Source organism: Glycine soja, chromosome 2, assembly GCF_004193775.1.
Source record: "Glycine soja cultivar W05 chromosome 2, ASM419377v2, whole genome shotgun sequence".
Taxonomy (NCBI): domain Eukaryota; kingdom Viridiplantae; phylum Streptophyta; class Magnoliopsida; order Fabales; family Fabaceae; genus Glycine; species Glycine soja.
In genome coordinates this window covers 10,173,060-10,189,893 of record NC_041003.1, presented here as the reverse complement: position 1 = coordinate 10,189,893, position 16,834 = coordinate 10,173,060, and the positions used below count along the sequence as shown (strand labels likewise).

Sequence of the window (16,834 nt, the reverse complement as noted above, 5' to 3'; positions counted from 1 at the left end):
ACCGACATTTAATAAAAAAATTATCATTTATAACTTTATTATCATTTATAATAAATTTATTTGCTTTTAGAAAATTATTTTAAAAGACATCAGAAAAGGTGAATATTATCAGCTTTCCTTTGGTGTTGTAATACCAAAACCGTTCATTGATTACTAACCAATATTTGGTCATATCATATTTTTCTTTTGTCATATCATACGTATTATTTAATTAAAATACAAAATAACAATCCGTAGGTCTCTTAATTATTTAACAATTTTTAATTTGATTTCTGCACTATTTTTTTATTAGGTCTTTGAACTTATTTGTTTTATAATTGGGTTCTTCATCTAACTATCAATACAAAAAATTAACCACAACAACCTAATTAAAATACCTAATTAATCTCTGAATCATGTCACCACCTCTACAATTAGTTTTTCTGTAACAGCAGTTAGACTTAATTGAAAAACAACAGATTAATTGAATCTTTTTTTATAAAAAAATCCACAATTACTCTATTACGGCTCTTCTATAAAATTATAATACTTTTTTAACCTGGGTATTTTCTATGAATGATAAGAGGATCTTCTAAATCGTGTTTTCAAAAGGCTGTCTCTTGTGAGAGAAGGAAAAAAACAAAAAAACAAAACACATCAATTTTTTGTTCAATTTTGTGCCTATAGGGTCGACAGCTCAATTACTTGAGAAAGGAGAAGCTTCAACAATTTTGGCACCTTTTTCTCATCATAAAATGTATCTTCCCCCACAAACAATTAAGAGTACACTAGAATACAAATGGTTAGTGGATACATACATCTATCTCATTCAATCATAAAAATTAAGGGGGTCCACCCTGTACATGATTAGATATAGGTCCAATTACAAATACAACATTCATTAAATAACCATTGTTAGGCCATAAATTGACCCTGCTAAAAAATAGAACCAGATATACAAAGTCGGCAAAACATATGAAGTATTAGTCATTAGGATATCAAAGATTGCATGCGTGAAAGTTAAAGAAGGCAAGACATCACAGAGGGATACAAGGTATGACTATTGTGTAGCAGCAAGCAATACAAGGGTGAAAATCAAATGGTAATAGGTAGCACCTCAATTTCCTTTATTATGTCTATCTAGTATGGACATAAGGGAAAGAAAAATATAGAACAGGACACATCATATGTATATATACAGGCATCACATGAGAAAGGAGAAGCTGCTCATAAAAAGGGAAAACAATACTAGTACAGATAAAGAATGCTCGTCAAGCAAAAAAGTTAATCATCCTTGTAATCTTTGCAAGGTCTAGTTTCAAAACCACCACCTTCCCTCTCCTCCAACGTATAAGGCATGTAGGTACCTAAGATTTTGTCCCACATAACGAAGAATGGCTGCGAGAAGTTGTACTTGTTGCCATAGAGCTGGTGGTGTACATCGTGGTAGGCTGAGTTGTTTTTGAAAAAGATGTGGAAAAGGTTCCCAGGGAGCAATAACCCGCAGTGATCATCCACTGTTTTAATGGTGGCAAAGGAGAAGAAGAAGATGGAGGCTCGAGGACTCATCCCGGAGAGTAGGAAAGATAAAGCCCCACCAACAGTGTCATTCAGAAGCCCCTCGACGGGGTGATTGTACAGAGCTCCATATGAATAGGGTACAATGAGTCTGTGATGTAGAGAGTGGATATGTTTGTAAAGGAACTTGTTGTGATGCATGTATCTGTGCATAAAGTATTGCCATGCATCCATTACAAGCATAGCAGTAACAAATTGCCTTGCTAAAACAAGTAGAGAAGTATTCTGGCTTGTAGTATTTTGGTTGTCACTTCCTGTCAGCTACACACAATAACAAAACCCAATTACAATTTTGTTATCCAGAACCAATCCTAATTTTGCAATAATTATTAAACACAAAAGGTACAAAATGAATTCCAGAATAAAATGTTATACAAGATTTAGCAAGACAACACTCCATAGTTAGTAAATTCAGACCTTTAAATTGGTTCCAATGTTTGCATAGTCAGTCAATGTTGGTAACTAACTACTCACAACCTTTTAGTTTCCAATTTTTAGAAAGGGAGCTTGCAGTAACCTTAGGATTTAGAGTACCAAACCAAATCCTTATTCACATTATTATATTGGTTACTTACAAATGCAAATCTCACATTTTTAAGGAGGTATCAATGGTATATCTTTGGACTTGGTATGAAACAAGGCATGTGGCTCTTTGGTACAAGGCCCGTGGCCTTTTAGACAGGTCTCCCTAACAGATGATATATTGAGTAATCGGGTTGCTCCAACAATTTTCTCCTTTTTCATTGTTGTTTTGTATCATGTCCTTGTGATCAGGAAGATTCCTTATTCTCCCATCAATTTTTAATTTTTTCCGTGTTAATGAACTTCTTGTTCTATCAAAGAATTTTTTTGGTATGAAACCATAAGTATCTTCCACAAGAGACAATTCTGCTTCTCTAAGTATTTAATTCAATTGCATACCCAAGACTCAGATAACTATGCAATAAAGCAGACAGTTTTTAATGTCTATTTAAATAGTCAACTCCCTTTGTTTTCCATGACAGACTATTTAAAAGAAGACAAAATTAAGAAGTATAAAGCAAACAGTTTCACAGTATCATCAAAACTGGATTGTTGTTCTTTAATCTTTTTCTTTACACAATAAAGAGTAATGTTAGTCCATTGATTTTGAAAGTCAACATCCTCCACTCAAACAACAAATAAGCGAACAATCCATTAGGATAGCATTTTTTATTAGGGAAACAGAAAACTATTGTGTATAAAAATACTTTTCAACATCCCCGAGCACCCAAAGAAAGTTATAAAGATAAAATCAAGAGTTCACATGTTCTCTTTAGTCAGAGGAAGAGGAGGACACTATAAGAAACTTTTTGCACTGGAGGTCAGTACACGACACCCTTTTGAAGGGAAGAAACTCATTTAGGGTTCATAACATATTTGCTACCATTAAGAAATGATAAAGGTATAACCCATTAAAAGTATCTATCTATACCCTATGATAAACAATATAGACCAAATAACAATTCAATCACACACACGGCACATGCATTAAATTCTCAACCCCTAACAGAGAATTGAGTACTAAAGTCACATATACCAAATAGCAACAAAGCCTCATCATAATCAACCATGGCAAAATACAATTATCACACACCAAACTAGGCAAATTAGGTAAGAACACACATAGTATTTGCAAATGAGGATTGTCTGTGACGTAAACCAAACCAAAAATAACGAAAACACTTTGTTAGGTGTCTAGTGTCTACCAATCCTCAAACAACATAAAGGAGTCAAAACAGAAACTTATTGAACAATCAAACCTCTCAAAAGCTGTTTTAGCAATACAAAAGTGACTTAATAAATGCAACTTCTAATCAACAACCATTCACAAATAAAATAAAGCATGAAAAAAAATATAACCTAGAAACTTATCACACCTCAAAAAAAAAAACTTACCGCAAACAAGAGGGTTGCAACCACAGCCTGAACTAGCTGTTGGAGGAGAACACCTTTAACCACAGCACCCTTTGACACCAAATTTTTTTCATCCTCTTCCTGCTTCGAATGTAACCGATAATTCTCAGCAAACAACCCCAGAACAACGTAAATCCCAGAATAAATCCAGTAAACTACTATTGGCACAAAAGTGCCTAACATCTCATCAGAAACCCCCAAATCCATATCCCAACACCCCAGAAGAAGAAAAAAAACTAATTTTTGTCGTCGATTTGATTTAACAACCACCACCCACCAGACCTAAAATTTGCATCAATTCCAGAAGCCCAAGAAACAAGGGAATCGGGTACCAAATGAAGAAGCCCTAATTTTTAAAAACAGAAAAATTGAAGCTCTCACTCCTCTTGTTCCTCCAACCCCAAATGATTAATTAGTTCAGCCGACAACCCCAATTATAAAAACGGACCAATTAAATAATGGGTAGGTACGTAATCAGATTTTTAGGGTTCCAAGCAGAAGGAAGATTCCAAAGAGAGAGAGAGAGAGAGAGAGAGAATGTTGAAATTGCTTGCAGGGTTCGTGACTCTTCAAGCTTTGGGAAAGAAAATATCATGTGATCGTGTGAGCGACGGTGTAGGATATTATCGTGGTGCACTCGCACGTAACGAGAAATGGGTGTGGTTGTTATGGTGAAAAGGGTCGTGATTGATCGGGAGTAGAGGGTTTGTGTGGTTGCGTCCGCAGAGGATCGGAGCTGTGGGCTTTATGGGATCATCGAAACGACGCCGGGTTTGACCGGTTAAGGTGGGGAACCTGTTTTGAATGTGTGGCCGTTTTAGTTGACACAGAGTCAGTCAGTTATGCGCGACAAATAACGAAGGACAAGTGAATCGGAACGGATGCTTCTTTTTTATATTTTTGTATATCAAAATTTCCAAACTTAAAACATGAAGAAAAAAGTTTAATTTCTATAAGTAAATATAATTTTTAAAGTTATTTGATACAGTATTATATAACTTCAACAGATATGAAAGTTATCTGCTCTTTAAAATTATTGTATTTAGTGTTTTAGCTTGTGTGTTTTTATTTTCGAGAGGCTTTTAGCTTGTGTTATACAATATAAATATTTATTTTTAATTAAAAAATATAATAAATGTTTAGTAATATATGAATTATATTATAATTAAAAATTATAAAAAAAATATTTTTGAACATATAAATAATATTTTACATTTAAAATGAATAATTTAGTTTTTTATTTGAAATTAGTTTTAACTATTGGCATTTAAAAATTTATTATAATTTAATATAGACAAAAAAAAAAGTTCTATATATATAAACTGGCAAGAAGATCAAGTATACGAATAATAAAAAATATAATGTTTAAGATGATTGAGATTGTCTAAAAAAATTGCAGGTATTAGATCCAGATACAGCCGCAAAACATAACTTCTAGAAATTTATAAACCGAGACGCCCATAGTTTGTTTTTTCAGGGGCTCCCAAGTGACAACAGAATATTTTGAACAAGCTTAAGGTGATCCAAGGGTCAAATACTCAAATCTATGAAACTTTGTCCTCTGGCAAATTTGAAAGATTTTGACTTTAACCTCGCATTTTTTAATTTTTGTTAACCAACAAGCTAATGCATGCGAATTTTGGAAGATTTTTACTTTAACCGTCCATTTTTAATTTTTGTTAACCAACAAGCTAATGCATATGAAAGACTTTTGTCCCTCTAAACATTTTATATTTTATACATTACTTATAAATACTCCCAAGTCCCAACTGTACATTACATATCAAACTTCAACTGTTTAACGTATAGATAAAGTTATTTATGTCGTATATAATCATTTGAATATCAAATAATGCCAATAATTACGTTGCCAGCTATGTTATCAACATTATCATGCACGTCTCCAGATATATCCATTTAAAATTCAAACACGAAGCTAAAAAATAGAAAGTCGAATCGTTATGAATATATACGAATAATGTATATATACATGAACTATCTTCGCGTATGCAAATGTTTAACTATTCATGACCCGTTTTGAAGCTAAATAAATACCAACAAAGTTAATAAAAGGAATGCCAGTCTGTACAGAGAGTTCTTGCTGTAAACTTTTGGAAAATCCAAAAAGGACAACATCTAACAAAATTGAGTTCTATTCTATAACAATATCAGTTGATGTCATACTTCATCCTTTTTTTTTCATAATTAATGAGTTGAACTTCCTCCAAAATCATCTTTGATAATAAAGCATAGCAATACCATCTCAAATTGCCTCTAACTCTTGATTATCGGAAGGTTCCTTGAGAAAGTTGAGACTAGTCTGTCTGGTTCGCTTGCAAGGCGCTAAGAAAAACGGGCAAACAAATAGGGTCAACTATCTTTGACTTTTGGCAAGTAAGGAGAAAATGCAAGAGTTGTCTCAGTACCTTTCTTATTTTGTTTATTGGATGAAAGCACAGAAGATTTCCATTTCTCATAATCATGTTTTTCCATTTTCTTGGCTTTTTTATAGCTTGAAAGCTGCATACACAACAAAATGTTAGTTGAGATCCAAAGTTAATTATAGCAACATAAAAATGAAGACTTCATCATTCTTACAAATTGGAAAAGCCACTTTACAGCAAATATCCATGCAAAATACTTGAACAAATATACCCCTTCAGTTTTCAGAACATAATCATAATGGTGAGAGTAAATAGAGCAATAGAGGGATCGAAAGGCAGGGCATGCTGATCTTGCATTTAACCTCGACTATCTTCACTTTTTAAACAAAATACTAGATGGAGAGTAAATTGTGGTGAATTTGTTTTGAAGAACATAAAGAATTCAACTGCTTCTGGTCATACGTTTAAACCCATAATTATGCAATAATAAGTTCTTTATTTCCAAATTGAAATTATTGTAACTTGGTAGAATGAACTAACAATGAGCCTACAATGAGCAAATGTAGTTCAAATGCTCATAAATACTGAGTATAATCTTAAAGGTGAAACATTGTAGAGACAACCAACTTAATTCCCCAGTTAGCCCTTATGTAGTACACTATGCATCTACTATCCCACAGCAAGTGGATGAATAGCTAGAAAAAGCTAGCCTCTCTATTAGATGTTGAATGGAAATTACCAGAGGACCTAGGTAACAATTAATTGAAATAATAAAGCTATACTAAATAGAACGCTGCATCTATATTTGGAATTAGAATTGATAGATAATGGTTACACTATAGAAGTAAAAAGAGAAAGTGAGAAACTAAATCAAGTCAATTTTAGACAGATTCTAACTTTTTGCTACAAATACCCAGGCATTACAGTACAAAAGACATTATTACAAAATAATTGATAGCTATTGGGTCAAACTTGGATAAAACCAAGACAAGCTGAGCTTCAAAAAATGAGTAAAAAAATAATTAGGGTTGAACTACATATGAAAGAATTGTATAGAGAGCATATCCCTGATTTTTCTTGCATGAATTTTTTTATCAACCAATCAAAAGGAAACAAAAATGCTGGTAAGCTACAAAAAGAAATTAAACATCAATACCTCTGGACCATCCTCCGATGAATAACCACCATCCTCAGCTTTCCTTTTACTTGGCAAAACATCAAGCAAATCTGCAAAGGGAGAGAAACAAAAAAACTCAATGCAAGAAATACATAAATAATGGACAAAATATTAGCAATGCATAGACGCGTTATGATCAACAACCGAAAGGGAAAATATATACACCTCGATTTGACTGCACTTCCTTAGGATCCTTCTTTTCCTTCGCAACCCCAAAAACATCATGGCACAAATCCTTCATAGTAGCAGAAACCTACATCAGAGCCATTCACAACCCATTTAAAATCACTAACAGTAATCACAAATCCAATAAAATCATCTCGCATTCACTAAACTTACTGATACAGCACTTACACTAGAAAACTCAGACTCAGATGTACCACAGAGCTCAATTAACTTAAGTTTATCTACTTTAAGCTGCAAAACAAACGCAATCACAGTTTTAACCAATGCAAAAGAACAGTTCATGTCACACTCAAGTCTTTAATACCTCACAATCCTTGATTTTTAAGGAAAATTGCAGAAGAATACAGTTAACGTGGCTACAATTGTGGACACAGTACCATCACAAAAACCCAAAAACTATAACATTGTGACCACAATTGCAGTTGCAAACCGCTTTCGAAAATCAAATACTCTAAACTACCTAATAATGTTGCCATTCTTATGCAACCACTCTTAATATATTCAACATTATATTTTTCAATCATCTATATATGATATCATGACCAGTTCCATTTAAGATACCTTGTGTTTCTTAGCACATAAATAAAAAGCAACCGCGGTGAACACTGGACGAGTGAAATCAGCACTTGCACGGCGAGAAGCCGGCAATGATGAAACAAACCGATCCTTATATCTGCAGAGGAAAGGACATTCATTTCAGCAAAACACATGAACTTTCAACAGTGTTATGGCATTTCATCAAATATGTGGCAGATAACTCACAATTTAAGACCGTCACGAACGAAAGGGATAATGCGAACGCAGCCGAACTGAATCGCCAATTCCCTCACATCTAATTTCATCCTGAAATCACCAAACAAACACTTCGTTGACAAAAAGAAAGAAAGAAAGAAAGAAAGGTTGAACAAATAGAAAGAGAAAGAAAACGAACTTGACACCAAGGCCGTTGTGGAGAGAATTGTAGGATCTGATGTAAGCTCTTTCGGACATTCCGCTGAGCCTCACAGCAGAAGATCGGTCAAAGAGAACGCCGAGTCTAGTGGCGGCGATTTCCAAGCATATGAGAGATTTTGCAACCTCACCCTGAGAACGCAAAACAAAGAGCTTCAGAATCGAATCGAATCGAATAAAAGGGAATGAAAAGGAAAGGAAAGGGGCTGACGACTCCAATGACGGAGGAATCGAACTGGACATCGCAGAGGCGACGGAGCTCGGCAGCTTTCCGGACGAGGAGTTTGGAATCGGAGAGACCGAGCTTCTTGGCGAGCTCGGAAACGTCCATTTTTGTTGGAGTTTGGATCCCAAAGGCGACGCTAAAACAGATGATGATGGCTGGAAATGGCGGGAAAACGTGGGAAATAATAGATGATGATGGATTTCGCCACCATTTAAATATTCGCGCCCGCGCAGTTTGCCGGCAAAATTTTCGTTTGCCGCCCTCAGCTTCTGAAATCATTCACGAAATATACTAATTAATTAATATAAAAATTAATATTTCTTAAAACCTAAAAAAGATGTGAGTAAAAGATACTAAAAGTCTATTCCGTATATATTTCTAGACTTATTTATACCCATGCAGTTAAAAGGAATATCTAGAACATTATAATTTTTATATTGTAAATAATATTAAAAATCAAGGCCATGATAATTTATTAAGTTATAAAAAACAATTATTTATTTATTATAAAAATAAAACATTAAAAATAAATGCTAAAATAACTAGCATTTATTTGTTGGCGGTATCATCTACGGACAAGATAAGAGAAAATCAATTATGATCATGCTCTAGTCTTAAATATTCAGCATATTACCTGCCCAATTTAATTGCAAAACCCTTCAATTTAAATACCTATTTTAGGGTGTTTGCAGATTTAATTTTTTTATCAAAAAGTCATTCAAATCAAATATAAAATTTATATGGTTTAGATTTATTATTAAATCCAAACTAAATCAAATCAGTTTTTTATCGTTCGATTTGAATTGGTTTTTACATTTTTTTACTAAGATATTATTTATTAAAATTTATATATTTTCTTTTTAACTTTTAAATCAAATTATATTTAAAAATTTGATAAAAAAAAATCAATCTACATACTTGTTAATATTTTAAACATCTATAATAAAAATCTACTAAATTTTCAATCATTATAAATCAAACATATATCCACAATATATATATATATATATATATATATATATATATATATATATATATATATATATATATTTACTATTATATTTATCAATATATTATATTTTAAAGAATGTCAAGGTTACTGTGTTACTCCTTTCAAAAATATATAATTGATTGATTAGATTTATAATAATGAAAATAGTAAATATTTATATTGTATAAATGATTTTATTGCAAATCAATCATAATAAATATTTTTTTCTATATGTATATTAATTAATGGACATAATAATATTGGCATTTCTATGATTTTTTTATTAATTGTTATTATCTTGACTAATTATATTTTATGTATTATTATAAGTCTCATTTATCTATCTATATATTTAATTGCTAAAATTAATTATTATTAAGATTATATTATTTATACTTGTTGTAAAATTTGATAATTTTGTTATTATTATATTTAATGAGTTTTTTTTTATCGTGAGACTAAATTCATTTTCTATTTAATTGTTATTGTGCCTGTGAAACCAAAAAATCTCTCAAAACTCAAAGTAAAATATTAGCATGAATTATAAATACGCATGTTTTTTTTTCTTATATCATTTTAATAAAAATCAATTTTAGTTTTATGTGTAAAACTAATAAATAATTTTATAAAAATCATTGTTTTTTAAATATTTATTTGTTAGAAATTAAATATTTAAGCAATTAATTAAAACGTGTTTGGTTGATTCATCCTTAATTGTATTTCAGTTAAAAAAAATTAAAAAATTGGTGTGAGTCACACACCTCTACACTCTAATTTAATTTAAATATTTCATCTTAATTTATTTTCACACCTCTTTCATTCCTTCAAATCAAACCACTCTGGAGTAAAAAAAAAAAAAAAAAATCCAGCCCGCTTTGATGACTTCCGAGATCCGTTCCTCTAAGGCTTGATTTGGTTTGTAGTTCTGATTTGATCATATTGATAGCTAGCTAGTTAGCATTTTAGTTAGGTAGATGACTAACATTATCCGTCTCAATTCTTTATTGCATGATGCTAAAACATTGATGTGATGACCTTGGTTGCCAAGTTTTGGTAAATAATATGTTGCAAAAAAAAAAAAAAAAAAGATGATATATGTTTTGGAGCTATATTAGACCTAACACATGGTCCATGACCCACACAATAAACACTTATCAAGTCGATGATTGTATTAGCACGAACAACGATTTTGGAGGCAATTGTTCTAGAAGTATATTGGATTTGACACATAACCCAAAGTAACCACTTAACCAACTTTTTCCTCCATCTATCACTATATAAGACATCTCATGCCTATATACAAATATATCTTAATTTCATTATTCACCCCTTATACTCACTGACTTTGGCATCAGAGTGTTTGCGTAGGTAAATGCTGGTCTCGCTACTCACTGGAAGCCGCCATCGGAGCTGCTGGAACCATTGTAATTTCATACCATCCATTGTGAAAAGTCAGGAGTATTCCTCTTAGACTTTTGCCTTGACAAGTTATGTTGTAAAATCATTGTAACTAATTCCACCCATCATGGTATATCTCTAATATTTTCTATTGTTATATATTTCTTTTCTTTTTCTTCATCTAATCAACTTTTTGGTTCCTCTTTCTCATATTAATCAATGTTGTTTTAAAATATATTACTAACTCATAACAATCAGAAAATGTTTTTTCAATTTGAAAGATCTTAATTTCCTTTATTTTTTAAATTTCAATTTCAATTTCCTTTATTGTTTGATCATGGCATGCCTTATTTTAATACAATGAGATTTTAGACTTTAAGTTGAAACCTTCCAGCCTGTCCGGAATGGATTAAACTCCTACATTAGTGGAAGCAAAGACATAGTATGTTATGTGATGCAGATAATAGGATTAAACAGCATAACTGGAAGAACAAACATATATGCATTAAGAATCAATGAAACTGTAAAAGGCACAATTTTTGTATCATTCTAATTTCACTGAAAGAAACAAACTTGACAATTCTTTCTAGGCAAGATATCGATATAACTGTCTGTCATTATCATCTCGTTCCATAAAATCCCGGTCAACAAGAGACTCAATCCGTTTCTTTACCTCTGTGGGATTTGCATGGAACTGCTCTGTGACCTCAGCCATGAGATTGCTGTGATCAAGTTTCTTTCTTGATTTCATTATCCTCACTATGACAGCCTCAATCTGGGACCTTCGGCCCTCCTCCTCCACTTGTTGCCGACGAGTCTCCAGTTTCTCAGGTTCTGATTCATTTTGTGCAACTACAGTTCCTATTTTTACCCTGTATAGATTGCTATTGAACTTGTCATTTACAAAGAAAGCATCATCCTCATCTACATCTTTACTCATGGGCTCCTTCCTAAGCACATTTCTTCCCTTAACCAAAGCCAATGATTGCAGACACCTCTTCAGATCCGAAGCCGGAATCTCAGTTGCTTGCTCAATTTCCTTGTAGCCTAGTCTATCAGCAGTATTGAACAGCATGAGGACACACATTTGGTAAGTGGAGACATTTAACTCATGTTTGCGAACTTTACCAAAGGTGGCTTTAATGTCTGCTGTGCCCATATGAGTTTGCCAGGACAATCTCCCGTCAGTATGTGTGTCGAGGTAATAGGACCGAAACTTCTTACAAAGTGCAGATAATTCAGCTGGCAGATTACATATAACAGTAGATTGAGTAGGCCAAAACCCTGAGGTCAAAACCTGCACGGTAAGTGTAGGACTGTCACTTAACTCAGGGTGGCTGGCATAAAAGCCCTGCATTGTTTCTAGAGAGGTTTTCATGTCGGTAAGCATGCCCTCTAATTTAGAGGTGAATTGATAACCGCATTCGGTCTTGAGCCTGACTATGAGACTTCTTTCTGCATCATCAGAAACTGTTTTTCCCGACAAAAGCCGCTTTGCCATATGCAGATTGTAATACTTCTCAAACATGTCTTTTTCTCGCAAGTACCGGAATAGCATCATCGCCTTGTCAAGAGCAATCTCCGCATCATCCTCTCTAACTCCCTCCAGACCTTTCCGAAGCTTATCATCTACAAAGAGTGAAATGAACTCTGGAGAACGGGGATTCAAGTTAATGAAGTATTCAAAGGAGGATTTGAAAGCATTTTGGAACAACTTATCGTCGTTAAATGCAAAATTTATAATCTTGTCATACTTATGTTTCTCATCTAAGAGCCTCTGCACAAATTCAACAGGATCCTTCAACCTTTCAGGATCCGTGACAAGCTTTTTACCCGACTCTCTAATGTGTGAAGTCATCACTTCAAGTATTTTTGCTAGACCATCAGTAACACGGCAGAACAAGTTATACATTCGACCCAAATCTTCGTATTTATCCTCACAAAGCATGCTTACTAACCCTGAATTCTCCATATGTATTAATGTAAGCATGTGATTTTCAATCATCTCCTTAGCCACCACATCAGTAATCTTCTTTTCAGTACTGGGATCCAAGTAATGGCTCACTCTATCCATTTCCTCTTTCAGACAACTCTCAGCTTTCTTCAGATAATCCCCACAAGCACAACACTCAATAAACTTCTGGGATTCTAACTGGTAGAACTCAGCTGAAACTTGAAGAAAATGAGTCTCAAATTCTTCCCCATAAACAACAGAAGGACCTAAATCCATTAGCATCTTTGTTATATTTCTAAACAGTCCTCTGTTAATAACTTCACCTGCACGTTCACTGCACACCATTTCCAAAAGTGTATTTAACAGTCGGGTCCTTATCTGGTTTGAACATATAACATTTTCTCTCCACAGTTTAAGGCCAAGTTCGTGAACAGAGATTTTCCCGTTTTTTGGGACGTAAGTCCTATCCATGTACATCAGAATGTCTTCAATCAATTGTAATTCCTTATTGTGAGAATTCCATTTTCTGTTCATTTCTTCCAGAAAGGAACCCTCTTGAGTGGCTTCAATAGATCTAGCTATCTCTTTTAGATGAGCAGTCATGGTGGCAACCAGTCCTGAGTATAGCCTCTCACCAAAGTTGAGAAGAACCATATTGTATGCATTTCTAAATCCACACAATAATGAAGGAAAAAATACTATTAGAAACATGAAATTTATTGTCCTCGTGAAAAGAAAAAACCAAATACAATGTCCTTTTGATGTGCACATCTCCAAAGGAATTTGCATGAAAAATTCATCTTATATGCCAAAATAATTCATTAGTTTAGACAGTATAAATGCTGAAAGAGAGATAAAAGTGAGGCACATGGTAACATCCGTGTGTTCACCCACACTGGTGGAAAAATATATAGAAAAATCATAAATACAAAGATCATAAGTACCCTAATTACTGTAATTACATTATTACAGTTAATCTATACACAGCGAACCTAGAGACTATTTACATACATTCCAACATAAACTAATAAATTGAGAACAGAATAATAAAGAAAGTGGTTCATAAACTCCAAAAAATGTCCAACTACAGTTTGTGCATCTACTATTTAATTATCTGCTAAAAAATAACATTAGAGAAGAACTTAAATTGCATGCAAGAACTGTCAATTTGTTCAACGTTGCTACCACTATGGGTTTGTTTCTCTGTTTCCTGCCTAGGAACGTTCACTAAATGAAGGGATAGTCTTGTTTCTCTGTTTCCTGCCTAGGAAAGTATCGATGTCCATTTTCCCAACTCTCAATGCCAATCCAAACATACTATATAATTTGCAACCTGTTCAACATTGCTAAATTTCACTACATACAAAACTAAGGTTTCATTAATTGATGTAAATTCTGATGATTAACTCGATGTCCTTCTATGTAATCAGCCTAATAATCTTCCTAATTACTTATGAAGAAAGTATTAAATGCTACTACTCTTATTTTAATACTTTCAGTTTTACGTAAGAGAAGTGCTAAATTGTACGAAACACATTTTTTCGAAATGGCATGCAAATGAGTGTAGGCATATAGCATGTTTAATGTTGAATGCCAGCTTGACAATGTAGTCAAATGCACACTGTTCCATTCTTAAAAATCCACAGCCATAACATTCGTAGTTGAATGCATGAAAATTATTTCATCTGACATAGTGGTGTTCTTTAGGTAATATGTTAAGAATCAGCACTTAGTTCTAATAAATCCCTATTTCCTTTTTCTTTTGATAGTCTGCAGCCTTCACGCAAGGATTTGTTAACATCATTTAGCCCCTTGACTTGCCACAAAAGGGATAATAATCAGAAGCAAGTGACCAGATACTTTAACATATGATACAATGCCAAACATCAAGACATGCATCATAAACATATTTTGTGAATGATTGTCTAGGGTCTAATATCACACAACTCATCATATCCTAATAAGAGTCCACTTATCTAACAAGAATTCCAGCAAACCATCATGTGACATTGTTCGGTGAATCCGTATAATGGCTAATTCTCACAAAGCATAATTCTACGAATATTAACGAAAAAAAGAAAGAAAGAGAGAAGTAGTTGAATTTAAACACAAAGGACAACAGAAAATAGCACGTAAGTTCAAAAAGGTGAAGAATACGAAACAATTGAAGACACTCGATCGAGCTGAGTTACAAACAAGTAATGAACAAGTCCAACAATCAAGAAACAGCATCATAGTAGCTGATCCCCAAAATCATAACACCATCACAGACTCAATAAACATAGCACATGTGCTTTTTAGGCACCAACATGAACATTCCAAAGACCCCAAGTCCTATGACAACTACACCTATACTCCCTCTAGTCTCGATTACAAGTAACCAAAATTTCTTATTTTTTGGTTTTAAATATAAATAAATCTTAATTATCTATGTTTTATTTAATGAGAGTATTTTCAAAATATCTTTCACTTAATAAGGTTAAAGACTTTTTTATGTTTGATATCAAGTTTTAATGAAGAATAATTTTAAAAAAAATGTTTATTTTTTAATTGGAAATGAAACAATTTAATAAAATTAACTAATATTTTTAATAAGAGTGAAGTAGATCTTTTTTTTCCAAATGATTGCACATTGGTTAGCAAAATCAAACAGAATTATATCACGTGAAGACAAAATTTTCCAACAAGCAACAACACATAGCAAGAATCATGAGAAAGAATGAAAAGGGAAACCTGTAAAGCTCTTCAAAGCTGAGATGACGATCATTCTGGTTATATATTTCATGAATTGCGTGTTCCAGAACGCTCCATGTCTTGTCAAAATATTTTGGATCAATGCTTACTCGGTTCTTGAACGCTTCTATGTGAAAATTCGTCTTCATCTTCTCCTTCTAACAAAAAAAAAAAAGAACTCGATTACCCACAACTCAAGAACACAACTTTCTTGCAACCATATCCTAAAACCCCCTCAAATTAAAGAAAAATGGAAGAACAATGGCTAAGCAGCAGAAATTAACATTAGCAAAAATAAAATGGATTCTTTTTTCTTACATAAAAAAATTGCAGAAAGACTAGTGAAGGTGATGAATCGTTACGAGGGTATTGAAGTGGTTGAGTAAAAAACAAAGCTTCCGGGAATAATTGGGTGGGATTGGTTATGTAAAATATCAAGTTTGTTGCGGTGAAGATATTTGATCAATGATGAGTTGAGTGATGAGTCTCTGCGAAACCGTTTTCATTCAAACGTTGCGCAGTTGAATATTTTCAGCGGGTCTGTTATAGGTCGAACAGGAATAAATAAATAAATTAAATAATAATAATCGTGTATTTTGAAGAAAAAAAACTAAATAACAATAAAGAATGATTGGAGTGAAATTAAATATAAACATTTTACTAAGGTCACGAATTTAATCTTTTAGATGAAAAAATTATAATTGGAAGGAAAAGTATACCTTAATAAATATGATTTGTCACATGTTTAGACAAAACAAAGCTATTTTTTCACTAATTAGGTTTAAAAAAACAAAATAACAATTAGGATTACTTGATACAAAAAGATGTTATTGTTAGAAAAAAAAGTTTCTAAATAACATTTTTAAGGAGACCGGGCTAAATTAATTAAGATATAATTAGATTTTTTAATGTTAGTAAAATAAAGTACGGTTTGTAATGTATTAATAATTAATAATTCAGTTTGGAAAAAGAAAAGGCCAAATAAGTTGATGATGACTTGCTAATGGCTAAAGCTGAGTCATAACATTCCCACAGATTTTGGCATGGAATCGTTGCCATATCTTCAGACTTGTTATCTGCCTTTCTTATTACATTTGCAAAGGGATCAACAGAAAGTGTTTAAAGTTTACAAAATGTATGATTTGGGGAATAGTAACTTGAGAAATGATATTCGCATGTATAGTTTTTCTTACATTTTCTCATGACTTCGAAAAATCATTATCATTCTTTTAATTTTATTTTTTACATAAATTTGATATCCAACGTATATTAAAGTTGAAATATGTCCAAAGTTTATAAAGCTTATTTCACTTGGAATTTTTTAAGACTTTAGATAGAATAT

At 32.7% G+C, this 16,834-nt stretch overlaps 3 protein-coding genes across 3 annotated transcripts; all 3 read right to left on the bottom strand.

Annotated features, from left to right (window-relative positions):
* Positions 1-935: 935 nt before the first annotated feature.
* On the bottom strand, positions 936-4,040 carry LOC114386440 (sphinganine C4-monooxygenase 1-like). Its single transcript, XM_028346447.1, has 2 exons — positions 3,475-4,040; positions 936-1,818 (listed from the first exon to the last, which is right to left on the bottom strand). The coding sequence occupies exons 1-2, from the start codon at positions 3,697-3,699 to the stop codon at positions 1,264-1,266; spliced, it is 780 nt and encodes a 259-aa protein (XP_028202248.1). The 5' UTR covers positions 3,700-4,040; the 3' UTR covers positions 936-1,263.
* Positions 4,041-5,527: 1,487 nt separating this feature from the next.
* On the bottom strand, positions 5,528-8,670 carry LOC114386430 (origin of replication complex subunit 6-like). Its single transcript, XM_028346438.1, has 9 exons — positions 8,402-8,670; positions 8,171-8,322; positions 8,002-8,082; positions 7,801-7,912; positions 7,408-7,470; positions 7,219-7,306; positions 7,033-7,103; positions 5,919-6,012; positions 5,528-5,835 (listed from the first exon to the last, which is right to left on the bottom strand). The coding sequence occupies exons 1-9, from the start codon at positions 8,519-8,521 to the stop codon at positions 5,756-5,758; spliced, it is 861 nt and encodes a 286-aa protein (XP_028202239.1). The 5' UTR covers positions 8,522-8,670; the 3' UTR covers positions 5,528-5,755.
* Positions 8,671-11,288: 2,618 nt separating this feature from the next.
* Positions 11,289-15,701, bottom strand: LOC114386419 (cullin-3A-like). The gene is made up of 2 exons (XM_028346430.1): positions 15,493-15,701; positions 11,289-13,426 (listed from the first exon to the last, which is right to left on the bottom strand). Exons 1-2 carry the CDS (start codon positions 15,639-15,641, stop codon positions 11,392-11,394), a joined length of 2,184 nt encoding a protein of 727 aa, XP_028202231.1. The 5' UTR covers positions 15,642-15,701; the 3' UTR covers positions 11,289-11,391.
* Positions 15,702-16,834: the final 1,133 nt, after the last annotated feature.

Excerpts from the sequence above, each read along its gene's own strand:
- LOC114386430 (XM_028346438.1), bottom strand. The coding sequence starts at position 8,521 with ATGGACGTTTCCGAGCTCGCCAAGAAGCTCGGTCTCTCCGATTCCAAA. Across the intron at positions 7,471-7,800 it reads TATGTGCTAAGAAACACAAG|CTTAAAGTAGATAAACTTAA; the intron begins GTATCTTAAATG and ends TTTGTTTTGCAG. Across the intron at positions 7,104-7,218 it reads GGAAGTGCAGTCAAATCGAG|ATTTGCTTGATGTTTTGCCA; the intron begins GTGTATATATTT and ends CTCCCTTTGCAG.
- LOC114386440 (XM_028346447.1), bottom strand. The coding sequence starts at position 3,699 with ATGGATTTGGGGGTTTCTGATGAGATGTTAGGCACTTTTGTGCCAATA. Across the intron at positions 1,819-3,474 it reads TTGCAACCCTCTTGTTTGCG|CTGACAGGAAGTGACAACCA; the intron begins GTAAGTTTTTTT and ends TATTGTGTGTAG.
- LOC114386419 (XM_028346430.1), bottom strand. The coding sequence starts at position 15,641 with ATGAAGACGAATTTTCACATAGAAGCGTTCAAGAACCGAGTAAGCATT. Across the intron at positions 13,427-15,492 it reads AGCTTTGAAGAGCTTTACAG|AAATGCATACAATATGGTTC; the intron begins GTTTCCCTTTTC and ends GTGTGGATTTAG.